The sequence below is a fragment of the Mixophyes fleayi genome, chromosome 7 (assembly GCF_038048845.1).
Source record: "Mixophyes fleayi isolate aMixFle1 chromosome 7, aMixFle1.hap1, whole genome shotgun sequence".
Taxonomy (NCBI): domain Eukaryota; kingdom Metazoa; phylum Chordata; class Amphibia; order Anura; family Limnodynastidae; genus Mixophyes; species Mixophyes fleayi.
In genome coordinates, this window is record NC_134408.1 from 23,072,056 (window position 1) to 23,088,284 (window position 16,229).

A 16,229-nucleotide genomic window follows, 5' to 3' on the forward strand; every position below is an offset into this window, starting at 1 on the left:
ATCGCAGTGATACATATTTATGTACCGCTAAGATGCACCATGCTGGAGCTACTCTGGGAGCCCCGGCGAAGTGACCCCTTTGGGGCAATCTTTTTTTCCTGCTTAATGGCAGCTTAGCGCTGCCGGTGACAGGAGCAAGTGATGTGCGCCTTGTATTGGATTCTGCAAAGCCGGCGAGGCTTCAGCAGGATCCCATAGGAAATGACAGCTAACGCCATCCCAAGATGGCGTTACCTATCCGTGCAATGTGAGGCTTAGCAAAGCTTGATGCATTGCAGAACATCACAGTCCCCATATTATGGGGACTGCGGTGCTGCAGGGTAGTAGTCTAAACGGAGGAGATTTCTCCTACGTTAGGCGGTTAAGGCCTAGCAAACTTACTTAAAGACGCGGAAACAGCTGTTGATGCATAGATCCCAAAGTGTGTTAGTTGCCTTATATATGCTAGAGGCAGCCATTACCTGAACCAAATTATAATCTGTCAATACACTAAGGAGCTAGTGGCAAAGTGCTTCATACCTCAGTGATGTCACTAGTTCCTAGAATAAAATATTACATATTAGTCACCTGGGCTCCATCAGTTTGGCCATTCTGCATGTCAACAGGTGCATCTACAAACCCCAAATAGGAGATCCTTTTTCCTTTTCAGACAAATTGTCAAAGCTCCTCCCCTCTAAACTTATTTATATGAATAGGAAGAGCATGGGGAGGGGCCTTGACAACCCAGTGACTAAAGCTCAAACAAACAGGAAAGAGGAACTCCTACTCTGGGGGAGCAGTACAATCACTGGATCAAGGGAGCCCAGGTACATTAAGTAACACTTCTTATATGTGTTTTATCTCGCCTAATTCTACCTAAAAAATAATAAATTTATTTTACTTGCATATCACATATTGCTTTATCTGCTATTTCTTATGGATGATCGGAGCCAGCTATGATAAACTGTGACCCTCTATGCACAGGTCCTTGCGCCTTACGATTGGTCCCTTTGTGGCCCCTCTACAAAACTGCCCCTGATGACACCGATAGCTGGAAGCTGACAGTATCAGGTGGATAAGTCACTGGTCCCTAGAGGCAATGTATACATGGCGCGGCTGTCTCCTGGGGCGTGTAGTAATTATAGTACAATGGGAAGTTAATGAATGATTAATGTTCATTTTTTATTTATTGCCCATGTGCAAAAGTCCCTGTTTAATTCATTCACCATCCTCCCCTTGTGAACATCACTGTCACTGCTCCATGTTGTATTACATCCTCCCTGTTGTTTACCTTGCTCACCTGGTTGCTATGGCCCCCTCCTCCCTGGGTCACCTGGTTGCTATGGCCCCCTCCTCCCTGGGTCACCTGGTTGCTATGGCTCCCTCCTCCCTGGGTTACCTGGTTGCTATGGCCCCTCCTCCCAGGGATACCTGGTTGCTATGGCCCCCTCCGCCCTGGGTTACCTGGTTGCTATGGCCCCTCCTCCCCAGGTTGCTAAGGAGACATAGAAGCTGTTCCTGGTACCTGCAGCGTAGCAGCATCTAGTGATATAAAGCCTCAGACATGGCCTCTAATAGAAGATCATCGAACACAGGACTGCCCCACACCTCAGCCCTGACAGTCTTCCTTGAGGCAAAATACATGGTCTGTATGGGTTCCACCTTCTCCCTTAATGGCTGCCACCCAGTGAGATTGCAATGAAAGCTTTGCTCTAGATACAAACTCATCCATCGTTGTTGTGTAATCCAAGGACTGTTATATACATTTTTATCCAGGGTTTGTCAGCTTTGTGCTCGGTTTTCAATAAATAATGTATTTCTTTTAAATGACTTTCTGTAAATTAAGTTGATTGATATCTATCTTATAATTAATAATCACTTATGCTACATAATTCTATTCAACTATGTTTAATAATTGGGGGTTTGTTTGTTAGTAATATGCAATAGAGTTGCAAAAAGAAAAACATTTTTCCATTGCCAATCATATATTAATAGTTTACAATTAATCATATGTGTTGTCATTTTTTGCAGAAGTCTGTAATACACAGGTTGTTTTATGTAGCGAACATCTCTCCAGAGCGAGCGAACTGCAGGGATATAGCAGGTAACTTTGCCAAATTGGGAAATTGTTTGCAGAACACATCGGTTTATCTCTTATCAATCAATCTTATCAATAGCTGGTGTGACATTGAAGGCAGGTTGATTCCTTAATCTGCAAGTTGCAATCATGTTTTTATGCATGTTTTGAGCTTTAATAAATAGCATCAGTACAGTCTGGTTTTAATGTTAACAATTCTAAAATATTTTTTTATGCACAATTTTTAATTATTTTATTTTTTCTGGTGGCTCACAATTGTGTAACCTACAACCCCCTATAAACCCACCCTACACATCATGTGTTTGGTGACTTACAGAAGAATTCAGGGCATGTAACTATTCCTTCAGTCAGCCGCTGAATGGGCCTATAATGTGCTGTCTGTAACATGACTGAGGAATAATTTCCAGGTTCATGTTGCAGCTGACCAGGTGACGTTACTCACTTTGGACATGGGGAGGTGCAAAAAACGGATTTCAAAAAACCATGCACCCCCATATCATATTTATTTAATGTATACTGCCTGTTTATGACCCCACCCAATTTAATCAGCTTTGGAGGTGGATGAGGGAGGAGTTGATTGTTTGTGTATATATTTTGTCCATTTTGTCATCCCCACACCTTATTAAACTTATAGTCCACATTATTAGACAATACCTCATCCATGTCATAATGTGAAGCATAATATATTTCACACCTGTTCTTATACCTTACTACATCATTATCTCCTGCTTGTCTGCCATTCATTCCTCTTTACCTCCATTTGTCTCCTAAGCCAAAAATCACAGTTCCCACAATGCACCAGCTCCATCGCCCCCATTCAGCCTGTAACCAACAGGATCCTATCACAAAACATAGCTGTAAGACAACTTTCCTTTCCCTCATTTAAAGTTAAAATAACATATACAAACAGTAATGGTATGTAAACATAAGGTTACTAAAAAAAAATACTAAATTATTTAACTTGTCGAACACTATTATTCATAAATTATAGGTAACAATGTACCTTCTACTTTGAGATTGAAAGATATAAAAATTCTGTAACTGTATAAAAACCACAAAGCCAGAGCCCTTTGCTGTCCTTATAGGTCATGGACATCGACCTCATTTACATTATATTATAGTACATTCAGTGATGGGCAATCTGTAATTCCAGGTGATATATAGAAATAATGGTCTCCAGCACTACCGACTGTGTTCAATAATACATAAAAATAATAAATATAAAAAATACTTATATTTGTCTTGAAGGTTTTTCCTCCAATCATTTGCCAATATTCAAAGATTTTCATAGTGACAAACTAATATGTTGAAAAATAAAAAATTGCAAACAGAGCGTGATACTGTAATATAAATATATGTCAAATCCACACTTCAAACTGTATAATATAGACAATGAGTGTTCCAATACTTCTTTATTCTTTTTTTCCCCTTAGGGAGAGCACTTACTACAACACTATTATTCTGTGCCTTTAATAAACCTTTTGTTTTGTTTTTTTCTTCACCATACATCTCCCATTGTGGTTGAACTCACAGACATAAGCACCACTGAGAGTGTTGTATCTTAAGCTTTCAGCAACCTTGGGCCTGATTCATTAAGGATCTTAACTTGAGAAACTTCTTATTTCAGTCTCCTGGACAAAACCATGTTACAATGCAAGGGGTGCAAATTAGTATTCTGTTTTGCACATAAGGTAAATACTGACTGTTTTTTCATGTAGCACACAAATATCAACTTTAAATGTCAGTGTACAAATAAGCTATCAAGTATTTGTGTGCTACATGAAAAAACAGACGGTATTTGACTTATGTGCAAAACAGAATACTAATTTGCACCCCTTGCATTGTAACATGGTTTTGTCCAGGAGACTGAAATAAGAAATTTCTCAAGTTAAGATCCTTAATGAATCAGGCCCCTTGTCCTTATTGTTTGTTGATGAATTCCTCACCATTGGGCGATAGACCATGTGAAAAAAGACGTTATATCTGGTGTGATATTGTTTCATATATCAGGATTTAATATAAAAAAATTGTAATGGATACATAAAATATCAGACATGGCAATATACTAGGACATACTAGAATACAGGTGGATTCCTACCAGACGGAGACAATGACACACATTGTAAATAACATTGGGATTTCCTGGAATTGTCACAATGTTGAAACCTCCAGTTGGTCAGATTCTGGAAGTAGTATTATCAGATGACCTTAGTAGAAAATGAGCCTCCACCCCACAACGCGTTTCAACCTTTAAATGAGGTCTTTTTCTAGGAAATAATTCCACAACAGCTAGAGAGCCACATATTGGCTAATTATATATACGTTCTAATAGGATTTATTTAGTATATCCTTCATTAGATTGTAAGCTTATTTGGGGAGGGCCACCTTTAGGGTTTCAGGATCCCCTCAATGTACATCACTGTGTAATAGGTCAGCGCTTTATAAAAGGACGATAATAATCATTGTCATCCTATCACTCTACTCACACAGATCACTATGAAAGATTGTTCCATAAATTGATCAAATCTAATCTCGGAGAATCAATCTCAGGATTACTGCTGATCTATCCCAGCTGTGTTATCCACATGATTGAGGTCAGTACTCAGTATTGTTTTATTAGTAGTTTAAACTGAAATGTTTATTATTAATCATGGGAGATATCAGGATGTAGGAAAACATCCATCTACTTTCTCCCCAATAAGACTAATGAGAACGGTCATATGCAGTGTGCACCTTATTGTATAAATCATATTATGTTAAAAGAAGTTTTATTTTGTAATTTTTCTTTTTTTAAAACATCAGGGCAGATTCAATTTGGCACGAGGTGCCTCTGAACATCACCTTAACGCGCCTATTGCTACTACAGTAAATAATTTCTACAAAATTTTCTGCTCAGCTCTATCGGACATGAGGAAAAATAAGTAGAAATTTACGTGAAATTTTTTCACGCTATGGATCTCCGGACTATTCCGGAGACACATTGGGTCACCTAACACCGAACTGAACCTGCCTCACTGAATACCCTGTGCTTATTCTAGTGTTAGGATGGTTTTGCGCTAGCTCCAGCCATCTTATAGGCTGTGACCCATGCCACCTTTACTGAGCAATTTTAAACAAAGTGATGCCTCTGAGAATATATATATATATATATATATATATATATTTCAGACCAGAAAGAAAGTCAGCATTTAAAGGCTAATTCAACAACCACTAACCTAAGTCTGAGGTGTAGAAAACTTCATAGTAGGGATAATATATTATGCAAGGGACACTGAATCCAGCCGCTTGAGAACTGAGTGATTGGATAGGTATGTGGCTAAATTAGTGTTTATCCCAACACTTACTTACGCTGTATCTCACCTAAGCCCTCTATAGACGCGAGAGGGTCCTGGTTAAACATAACTTAAGAGGGTTCTTGGTAAAACTTTGAGGTTAACCAAGCAGTACTTGTGGTCTACAAACATGAAGGCATTTTGGTAAACACAAGTATATACCCGGTAAACATTTTTAGACTCGAGAGAGTTTATGCCATAAAAGTGGTTTAGAGGCTGCTCAAGAGTGAATCTATTCCATAAAATAAATCCACATCTTAAACATTTTCCTCCTACATTCATCGCCCTCACATCCAAGTCATTGGTGTAATCCCGTCAAACCCCATATTTGTCTGTTAGATTGCCTTTAGCGTTCATGCCATTATTTGTATTAAAAAAATGGAGAGTGATCAAATGGTTATTGCTAAATCGGTAGAAATAGCATGTTTAGACCATTAGCAATAAGCCAAGAGTAGAGCAACTGACGTTGGGAAACACATGGGCCTATCCTGACGATAAATATGGCCAAATTGGACAAGATTGGCTTTTCTACCTGAACACTTCTGGCATTACTGGGGCCTGTTGATCGGAAGATGATCACATGTGTATAATTGGATTGTTATGGGGTATCACAGGTGTTCTTGGAACAAATGTGGTGCAATATTGGGCCAATTGCCCGATATCAGATGCCATATCACATGTGGACAGTATAACTACATACATGGACATGAAGGTTAATTACTTGCTTGTTATCCATTTATACTTCTTATTTTCCCTTCCTCTGCAGTCTTCTAGTGAAATCCTGTGTGGGATTATTCGAGATCTTGTGCAGATCCAGACTCAGCGTGCTAGGTAGGTCTAGAGGTGGACATCAAATATCTAAGTGAACATCTCCTACCTCACCCATACATCTACAAATCACTTACGTGACAATATTTGTATATTATATAGACTGCACTGGTTACATTATTTTGTGTGCGAGATTAGAATGCTAACTTTTTGGTCGCTTGGTTGTACCCGACACAGATCTAATGGTCCAACTCAAAAAGTTTTCTGGCCGGTTCGGCTATCTTCTGACTGGGCAGCCAAACAGAGAAGAGTCTTGTCTCACATTACACTGATTAGGTATAATTTCCAATCTTTGCTCACGATGCTGGTGATAAGTAGAGATGAGCGGGCTCGGATTCCGCTAATCCGAGCCCACCCGAACAGTGCGGATCCGAACGGGATCCAAGCACTGTTCGGATATTTCCGGCGGGCAAAAAAATGAAAACGAGGCTCTGTCGTCCAAGTCTCGCGTCGAATCTCGCGAGGGGTGGGAGGGAGGGCCCAGAACAATTCCATCTTGTACCTCTTTTTTTTGCCATTATGTGCTCAAGCTACCTCGGTGCAACCTTTTGGCCTAAAAACAGTATTGTGAGGTGTTCAGAATAGACTGGAAATTAGTGGAAATGATTGTTATTGAATGTTATTGAGGTTAATAATAGCGTAGGAGTGAAAAAAAAAAACCCACAAAACTGGTTTTTAGCACTTTTTGTTTTTTTCAAAATAAATCCGAATCCAAAACCTTAAATCCGAACCAAAACCTTTCGTCAGGTGTTTTGCGAAACAAATCCGAACCCAAAACCTCAAGCAAATCCGAATCCAAAACACGAGACACCAAAAGTGGCCGGTGCACATCCCTAGTGATAAGTCCCCCTGCATCCTCCATCACCTCTAACGTGACATGGTACCACCTCCACACACTCCTCTCACTCATTGGCACTTTCAAGAAATTGGTTTTTCCCCGATTGGTTGACGTTTGCTTTGATTAGAATTCTCAGTAATAAACTTGTCTACATTGAGCACAAGATTAGATCTCCTAACACCCTTCCATCTCCTAATTGTTGTACATTTTCCAGCCCACTGCTACAGGATGCCAAAATCCTTGTGATCTCGCACAATATTCCCAGCAGACTCCTTCCACACTGGGATTTCCATACGGTGAGATTGCCGGTACAGTATCTGAGCGACATTGCTCCTGGACAGCCGGTGGAGCCTGTGGTAGAAGATTGTCTCACGCTCTTGTTGAAGTTAGGAGTATTTTTATCCCAGATACCAACGGTGAGTTTCTACAACAAAATGGTTAATGGAGATTACTAGACTCAGATCTTCAGGTCACAATCGCCCCATTCTCAGTGATCAACTGGCATGGAACTGAACCAGAAAATAAATAGTATATAATAGAACAAAATGGGATTTTGGGTCCCTACCTACCAGAAGGTCCAAACCTATTCAGTCTAGTGCTACATCCCACTTTACACACTTATCAAGCTCAACAGATGTCATGCACAGAAAACTCTTTTCTTTTCCAGGGCGGTAGCAAAGGTTCTGGAGAAAACCTGTATGGTTTGGCCCATGAGTTGCTGGTGCGAGAGGAGACCATCAGTTTTCTCATCCAGTCCAATGTGTTTCTAAATCCAGAAGAGTTTGTTGCAATGTATAACAAACCAATGAACTCGTCTTGCCCCTCAGGTAATGTCTGTGTCACTAAGGTGTGAAATATTTTACAGTAAAATACACTCAGTGGCCACTTGATTAGGTACAACTTTCTAGTACAGCGTAGGACCACTCATTTGTCCCCAATACAGCCTGAATTCTTTGTGGCATGGATTCACTGAGAACATTCCTTAGATATTCTGGTCCATGGGGACATGATAGCATTTGCTGCAGATTTGTGGGTTGTACATTAATGCTGTAATATTCAACCACATCCCAAATCTAGAGAGGGAAGCACATGGTCAGTAATACTCCTCAATTAGGATGTGGCACTTAGACAATGCTGGGTTAGTATACCGCTGTTGTAACATATGGTTATTGGAGGTACTGGTCTCCTTCTGTCATGTTGAACCAGTCTGCCCACTCTCATCTGACCTCCTTCATTAACAAGGTGTTTTCACCTGAACAGCCTTTCACTGGCTATTATACACTCCATTCTCTATAAACTCTACTGATGATCGAGAGAATCCCAGGAGAGCAGAAGTTTCAGAGACACGCAAACCACCCCGTCTGTTACTAACAATCATTCCACGGTCATCGTCACTCAGGTCCCATTCCTTCCCAATTCTGGTGTTTGGTCTGAACAACAACTGAACCTCTTGACCATTATTGCTTGATTAGATATTTGCATTAACAAGCACGTGTACCTAATGAAGTGCCCACAGGGTGTATATTAGTTACCAGGAATTACAAACCACTGAAAATAATGCCATGCTGAGAAGGCACATCTATATAGGTGTGCTGGATACCTGCACGCAATGGAGGCAGCCATTTTGCGATGCCATTAATCAATTCACATCTCTGAGCATCCTCATGGATGTCTGTTCAGTGCACAAAATGGCTGCCTCCCATGTCTATAAGAAACGGGTACACGTAACCCCAATGAATATATAATTAATGTCTACTAGCTCTTGAGGACTCTAAGGGACCAGAAGATATATTTACTAAGGCTTCTAAGTGAAAATTGGAGGTGTTACCCATAACAACCAATCAGATTATAGCTATCATTTTGTGGATTGTACTATATAAAGCAGGCCTGTCCAACCTGTGGCCCTCCAGGTGTTGTGAAACTACAAGTCCCAGCATGCCCTTCCAGCTATCAACTGGTTGTCTACCGGCAAAGCATGCTGGGGCTTGTAGTTTCACAACACCTGGAGGGTCGCAGGTTGGACAGGCCTGATATAAAGGATAGCTAGAATCTGACTAGCTGCTAATGGCAACACCACCACTTTTTCTTTTTAGAAGCTTTAGTATCTATAGCCCCAGGTGAAAGGTCATGTTTGGTGGGTATCTTTGCCAATCTATATTAACATCTTAGAACCAGATGATTCACCTAGTGTTCCCAGACAAGCTTCTATATAATGCCCGTGGTACTGTATACAAGAGAGAAGACAGCTTCTATATCTGTAGCTTTGCAGGGAAATACACCATTATTTGCAGTAACACAGACATTCCAGGCAAATCTGCAGTAGACAGCCATGACAATTTACAAATGCACTGTAAAAATTACAAATCTGAGCAAGTCTACAACAAAATCAAGAAAATAAGATGTAATGGAGTAGCATAATCAATCCACTCATTTTTATTTCACCTTCTTTGTAGATCAAGTATGGCCAGTTCCTGAATAATTGTACCTGTAGCAGCCATTTTGTCCTCTTCGACTTGCAGCCATTTTGAATTCACCGGCACTCACAAGTTTTGCTGCTTCAACGTCAAATTGTCACTGCATTCATTGGTGATCAAATCAAAGAATTGTGCACTTGTTTATTTCCACATTTAAAATAAACTATTCATGTTGCATTAATAGTACATCTTTCCATTGAGAAACTTGACAAATCACCACCACACAAATAAAATTTACCTCACAACCATGTTTTATTTCCTCAGAAACAGGAAATATATACAACAAAAACCTTCTTAAAGTGTGCCAAAAATATATAATTTATATCACATTTTTTCTGTTCAACCATATCCAAAAAGCACATGTTAAATGCCTCACACCTGCACCGGGTCGAAGAAAAAAAGACAAAAAAACAAAACAAAAACACAACAACAACTGAACAAAAAAGGGAAGCGATTTATACAATTGCATATATAATATATTTATAAACTGGTGCAACTTTTTTTTTTTTTTAAATGTATTTCGACCAAAGAAAAACGAAACAAAAACCCCAAAACTGTAATACGTAAGAGCCCTTTAAGAGTGTGATTGTGCCAATAAGGCAAACTTAACCTTCAGGGGGAAATAAAGATTAGAAAGCTTTTATAAATTAAAGTGGAACTAATATCCATAGATATCAAGTCCTTTTTCTACAGCAAAACAAATACTGCATAGAAAGCATATTCAAAATGGTGTTTAAGACATGGCAGGTATTCTATTTAAATAGGCGCATATGTTATTCCTGTCTAGATTGGATTCTTACGTTAAGTGCAGATTTCTCTAACTACTGGCAGCACACAGCTCCATCTGCAGGTTGCGACAAGGTACTGCACCACATCAAAAAACAAATACTGGTACTACTTGTTTGATAACTTTTGTTATTTCCATCCATTCAGTAGCTTTGTCTTTATCAGCTAGAAGAACCATAAAATGTTTATGTATTTTATTAGATATTTTTAAAATGATAGTTCCACTTTGCTTTCCCCTTAAAAAAAAAAAGTTAAAATTACCACATTTTCTGCACTACACTGTTGAACACACTTAGTTTACATAATGGCATCGTCATTGTAATCCGGTCAGTGTTTTTAAACACAAGTCTTTTATACACAGGATATTTCTGATGCGGATAGTAAACAGCAGAGCGCAATGGTAACATTTAAACTGCTTTTGACATGGTGTCCACCCAAGTGATTGGCTAGATTATTCTGGCAACAATATAATGAAATTATTTGTAACTTAAACCTCCGCCCCTTGAACAGAAAGGAGTACTCCTATTTTTTTTTTTTTAAGAGTACAGTTTGCAATGAGGTATATCCCCCTCTCCCATTACCAGGAGTGTAAAAAAAAAAAAAAAAAAAAAAAAAAAAGTTGATTTTAACACTCTGTAGGCTATGAATACTGCCTACTTTAGATGTACTGTATTAAATTGGTAATATAACTAATGACTAACAATCATAGATCAGCTTTCCAATATCAGGGAACATTTATGAAATCTAGCACACAGGTAAGAGTGCGGAGAGCAACCAAACAAAATGAGAATGTGTCACAGCACTTTCCACGTACAGAGCAACTTTACCTAAAAGCAAAGGTCAGGATGGGGGGGGGGGCACATTTTTGCTAGTGGCGCGCTCAGGAGGCACACAGTGGAAGCAGCCGTTTTGTGAGGAGGAAGAAGTGCCTCGTGCCTCGGTGATGGTATTCGTTCCAATTGAACAGATAGGCTGGAATCTTGTGAATATTGGATCACGGGTTAAACTATGTACATGAAGGCAATTACAGGTGATACGAATACAAAACACACTTTATCTGCGGCATCATATCCAGCTTTAAATCTAAAACGTACATTGGAGCTCACTGAACCTATGTGGGTTGTATCAGTAAAACACGTCTGCAGTCATCCAGGGCGGGTAACAAATGACGTAGAAAAATAAGACAAAACAAATCTGAAAAGAACTCCTGCAGAGGGTGCGCTCATGATCTTACTTCCTGGCTAGCCGTCAGGGTCTCTGTGTTTAAACAATTAAATAGCCATATGCCTGTACAACAATAGGAAGTAACGACATGCTCAGTGATTGACGAACGAGCCATATTTTAGACCAGGCCTGTCCAACCTGCAGCCCTTCCAGGTGTTGTGAAACTACAAGTCCCAGCATGCCCTTCCAGCTATCAACTGGTTGTCTACCAGCAAAGCATGCTGGGGCTTGTAGTTTCACAACACCTGGAGGGCCGCAGGTTGGACAGGCCTGTTTTAGACCCTGGCTCACATGCATACATTTTGCCTATGGATGCGTTTGCTGCTATAAGTATGTTACCAATATTGCTGAAGTGCATGAGGAGAGTGTAGAAGAATGTGGGTGCAGGTTGGGGTATGTGCAGGGGGTATCTAGAGGTTTAAGCCCTACAGATGGTCACTGAAAACCGGCAGTTCCCAAAAGACTATGTGCCTTCGACATTATTAATTCTTTAGCAATCAATCAAAATATCCTCAGCCTCCCTGGCTGTAATAAAGCCTAAACATTTTATTATGTAAACCTAGATAACGGCGAAGAATAGTGAAAGATCTCCATTATTTTCCTTTGAGATAGACCGTCCTAGCCATCAGGCACGAAGGTTGAGAATAGGGGTAGAGACACAAGGGAGGGCGGCGGTGGAATGTTTGCAAAGGCTTCTATCCGCTCTGGCTAAATACATTGTTCTAATAGTGGCATAAACTAGATATAGGGATAGACTGGTCCAATCAGCTCCTACAGACAGGCATTGAGATCCTCCAGTGCAAGACACAGCAGGTCATTCAAACTTTGAAAGTCCTTCCAAATCCACGAAGGGGGGGGGGGGGAAAGCTTTTCGCTGTTGGGTCTTGAAATGATGGAATAACGCGTCTGTAGGGCTGAACCGTCCTTGGAGTGCAGACACCTCCACCTCCTCACAGGGCTGTGCTCTCTACATCCGTGTCAAGCAAGACGATTGATATTGGGGGAGGATCTACAACAGGAACAGGGTGCGTGGATTCAGCAACAGGATGCCCCTGAATTGGATCTGCAGGGCAAGATAAAATGTACGAGACAGAAAAAAGAGACAAAATTATATTTTCAAGAAACAAAACAAAAAAAGAAAAGAAAAAAAAACTCAGTAAATGTATTCGTAGAAAGCAAAATGTGACGTCTCCAATTTTCAAAAAGGGGAATAAAAAAAAATAAAAATGCCCGTGTTGGTGGGAAATGCATTTAAAATATATAAATGAATATTCAGGAACATTGGACAGGTTGTGGCGGTCACAATTTTAAGAGGCGCATGTCCGTACCAGTGTACTCACTCAAGCTCCTCGCACACCTATGTGAGGCAGTGGCAATAAAACATTAGCGGCTAGTAATGGCCCAACACATATCAGAGTGGACCTTAGCACTAAGCTGCCGTCTCGCGGCTGCCTGTAATCTAACCCTCACCCTATTAGTAGACATTTAAAAACAGTGACACCTACAGGTTACACTCATGTTCTGCACCTAAAAAAAAAATATGAATCAATGACTTAATGCCATTCCCATTACTGTGACATTACTTATTTGTTTGGAAAGGAACACAATGCAATATATATTTGTTCAAAAAAGATGAAACCATCCACCACAACACAGGCCTACTGAATAGCATGGTCCAAACAGAATAAGCGTACTTTAACCAATAGTAACCAGATATTAGCCATCCACACTACAGCGCAAGTCAGACTGGTGAAAGCAGACGTCCGATTGGTTGCTACAGTTTAAAGTCTATTTCTCTTAGGCGCAGCAAGCTATTTAATAAGCCTTAAAGGGGAAATCCACCTTCAGTAGATTCTATTATACAGGCAGATTTGTCTATTGCTGTTGCCCATGAATACGACAACTATTAAGCTCGGGGTATGTACATTAGACAATTGTACTTTGACAGCAGATCTGTCGTATCTAGGGGCAACTGGAAAAGAAATCAGTATAGTAGAACCATCGGAGGGTGGATTTCCCCTTTAAAGAATTCTGTTGTTAAAGATGAAGGTTTCAGAGATGTCGCACAATATTCTGGATTGGGTTAATGAAAGTAAATCACATTTGTTATTTTAAACTTCCTAGCAAATGAACTCTGGATAAAGTGTATTGCCAGGTAATATATAATGTGTTATAATGAGGAACTGGTCATAGAGCTCTAATACTGGGACATTGTTGCTGTTGGAGACAGTGCAAAAAAATATAAAAATTAGTAAAATGGCAACATTGTATCACACCTTTGTATGTGCGTGTTCCATGCGTGAGTCACATTTCCTAGGAAGCAGCAAGCCATACACTCCCCCCCACGGAGACCACATGCTGTATTAGTGAGCGCATACCAGCCGGGTTAGGGGCAATGTTAGTACCCAGCACACGTGAAAATCAAAGCATGATTGGGGGGAGAAGTGTCAGCGGAGTGTGTGTGTTTGGGCCAATCAGGTGCCCCGTTCCTTACCATCAAAACTTTCCAATGTCATGTGTTTACTGATAAAGTCACATCAAACATCTGAATCGTTCAATAAAATTGTTTACAGTTAGAATCTTGCGGAAGGGGAAACAGGTTACAGCAGATTATGCCCAACAACTTTTATGTATATCTGTCGTAAAACGGAGGCAGCCATTCTTAGGCTGAAGCCCATCAATTCACCAGCAACAGGTGACATCGTACAAAGTGATGTCACTAAATACTGATGACCTGATAGGCTGCCAGCTACACACACATTCTATACTATACATTATTTAGAAGATGTTCCGTGATCTATAGTTCATATTGTGTCAGCCAAGAAAGATGGCTGCTCCCATGATCACACATAGGAACAAGGTCTAAGCCTGTGTGTTTATATAAACACTTCTAAAAAGCCAAACCGCCTAGACAAAGGTTATCCATCATTAATTCAGCTGCTCATGCGGCATTGTGCACACATGAAATTTCACATTTGGATCCCTCAAAAGTCCAAATAAATGGATTCCAAATATACGAATACTGGAGTTAAGTTTATTTAACCTGTGGATCACCGTTGTCTCAGCACCTTGTGACTTAGTTCTACAGGAGCTGGTTGTAGTATTACAAATTACCCACATACGCTCCAAGACGACACCGTAATATCCCAAATATCTTATCATCAAGTTAACCATTCTACCCACAGGGAGTGGCAACTAAACAAGCCATTGATTTTAGTGGAACACTTTATGGATTGATTATACGTATAAGGATATACCATCACACACTGTCGAGCGTTACACATTAATCCTAGTTTATACATCAGTAGGTGGAACACAGACGAAAAGTATAAACATGTCACATAATCTCTCTGCTGAAAAACATTAATATACAAAATACGTCCGGGGATCATTGGCAATCAGACACTAGCTTACATTCCCCAAACAAGAAAAAAATTGCAGCTTATTGGTTGCTTTGAGTTACAGCCGAGATGCTTGTACCCCGGTACGAATGCTCTGGTAATATTGACATAGCGGGGGGGATGTGCAGTCAGGCATCTAGCAGGGAAGTGCATAATGCAGCCGTTTACCATGCAAGCTGACACCAGCTCTACCACCAGGAGGGAGCGTGACTACAGGATTGTGCAACTTATACATAGACCTGGGCATTCATTCATATGCAAGAATAATGCGCTAGACCAACCATGCCATGCAAGCCAATTTATCCCGTGCAAATCTGACAAAGACTAACAAGTGTATAACCTATCCCAATTATTTTTTTGGGGAAAAAGTCTTGAAGAATAGCCCATGACTGGAGTGAGCAGAATAAGAGCCTGCTTGTATCTGTATCCATACGATCAATACCGGACATGTTGGTAAATGCAGTCAGAAAGATGACCACTATCGGCTTGCAGTGACTCTCCAACCAGTACCAATGAAGGCAGGAGAGATCAAGCCGCTAGTCGAGATCTTAACCAATTTGCCAAACTAAAAGACATGGTATTCTGTGTTTATCCCTCAAAAAGCCAAATCTGATGGATTGCATTGGTAAACCATATATGCACTTTATGCAGAGAGTGTATAGACATGTAAATAAGCCAATGCTCTGAAAACAAATCGCCAATTGCTATGGCAACACACAGTCCAATCCAATCATCTAACCACCATCACCGAATGATTGGCTCTGTCAGCAATTTGGCTGCACCGATGACCAGCCAGAAAGAAAGCATCACACGAATGCTGAAGTAGTGGATTCTATACGGCCATCTGCTTCCACACTCCCTGGCTAGCCAATGACCCTACACGGACAGACGGAAGACATTGGCCAAAAAGGTTTCCTGTCCTGCAGAATGAATTCTGATTGGATATTGATCCCCTAGGTAGAGTGGTTGTAGAGCATGCCATAGCTCAATGCAAAGTTTTAGAGTAGCAGCTGGTTGATCCCTTTGTGGAACCGCATCGTCAGACGCCAACCAGCGTCCGCGCGGCTAATCAGAACTGCGATTACCAATGTTGTGCTCTGCATAGTGATCTGAGTACTATGGGATCTGCTCAACTTCCCCTGAAAAGCAGCAGAGGGTGATGTGCCACGGGCAGCTTTATAACCACTCCTGTACGTACCCCTAACCAAGACACTCAAGGAGGAGAGCAGCACAAGATAAGAACACATGAAATAATAAAAATAATGTGCA

General features: G+C 40.4%; 2 protein-coding genes and 1 long non-coding RNA gene across 5 annotated transcripts in view; 1 reads left to right on the top strand and 2 right to left on the bottom strand.

The window, feature by feature from the left end:
• The first annotated feature begins 1,448 nt into the window (after positions 1-1,448).
• Positions 1,449-9,724, top strand: LOC142097488 (testis-expressed protein 47-like). The gene is made up of 7 exons (XM_075179359.1): positions 1,449-1,624; positions 2,011-2,083; positions 4,568-4,671; positions 6,176-6,240; positions 7,290-7,491; positions 7,743-7,902; positions 9,529-9,724. The coding sequence occupies exons 1-7, from the start codon at positions 1,544-1,546 to the stop codon at positions 9,552-9,554; spliced, it is 711 nt and encodes a 236-aa protein (XP_075035460.1). The 5' UTR covers positions 1,449-1,543; the 3' UTR covers positions 9,555-9,724.
• A 58-nt stretch (positions 9,725-9,782) lies between these two features.
• LOC142097489 (uncharacterized) overlaps positions 9,783-16,229 on the bottom strand; it is a 398,805-nt gene continuing 392,358 nt past the window's right edge. Inside the window, exon 2 of the long non-coding RNA XR_012678190.1 lies at positions 9,783-11,697. This is a non-coding gene — a long non-coding RNA (uncharacterized LOC142097489). The remainder of the gene's footprint in view (positions 11,698-16,229) is intronic.
• Positions 9,783-16,229, bottom strand: part of ARHGAP17 (Rho GTPase activating protein 17) — a 67,140-nt gene continuing 60,693 nt past the window's right edge. Inside the window, exons 20-21 of one of the 3 annotated variants that reach the window (XM_075179356.1) lie at positions 14,054-14,104; positions 12,534-12,622 (exon numbers count right to left, since the gene is read on the bottom strand). In XM_075179356.1, coding sequence (XP_075035457.1) covers positions 14,097-14,104 — 8 coding nt within the window. In that variant the 3' untranslated portion in view covers positions 12,534-12,622; positions 14,054-14,096. Of the gene's footprint in view, positions 12,623-14,053; positions 14,105-16,229 lie in introns of all 3 variants that reach the window. The other 2 variants (XM_075179354.1, XM_075179355.1) reach the window with 2 other exon arrangements.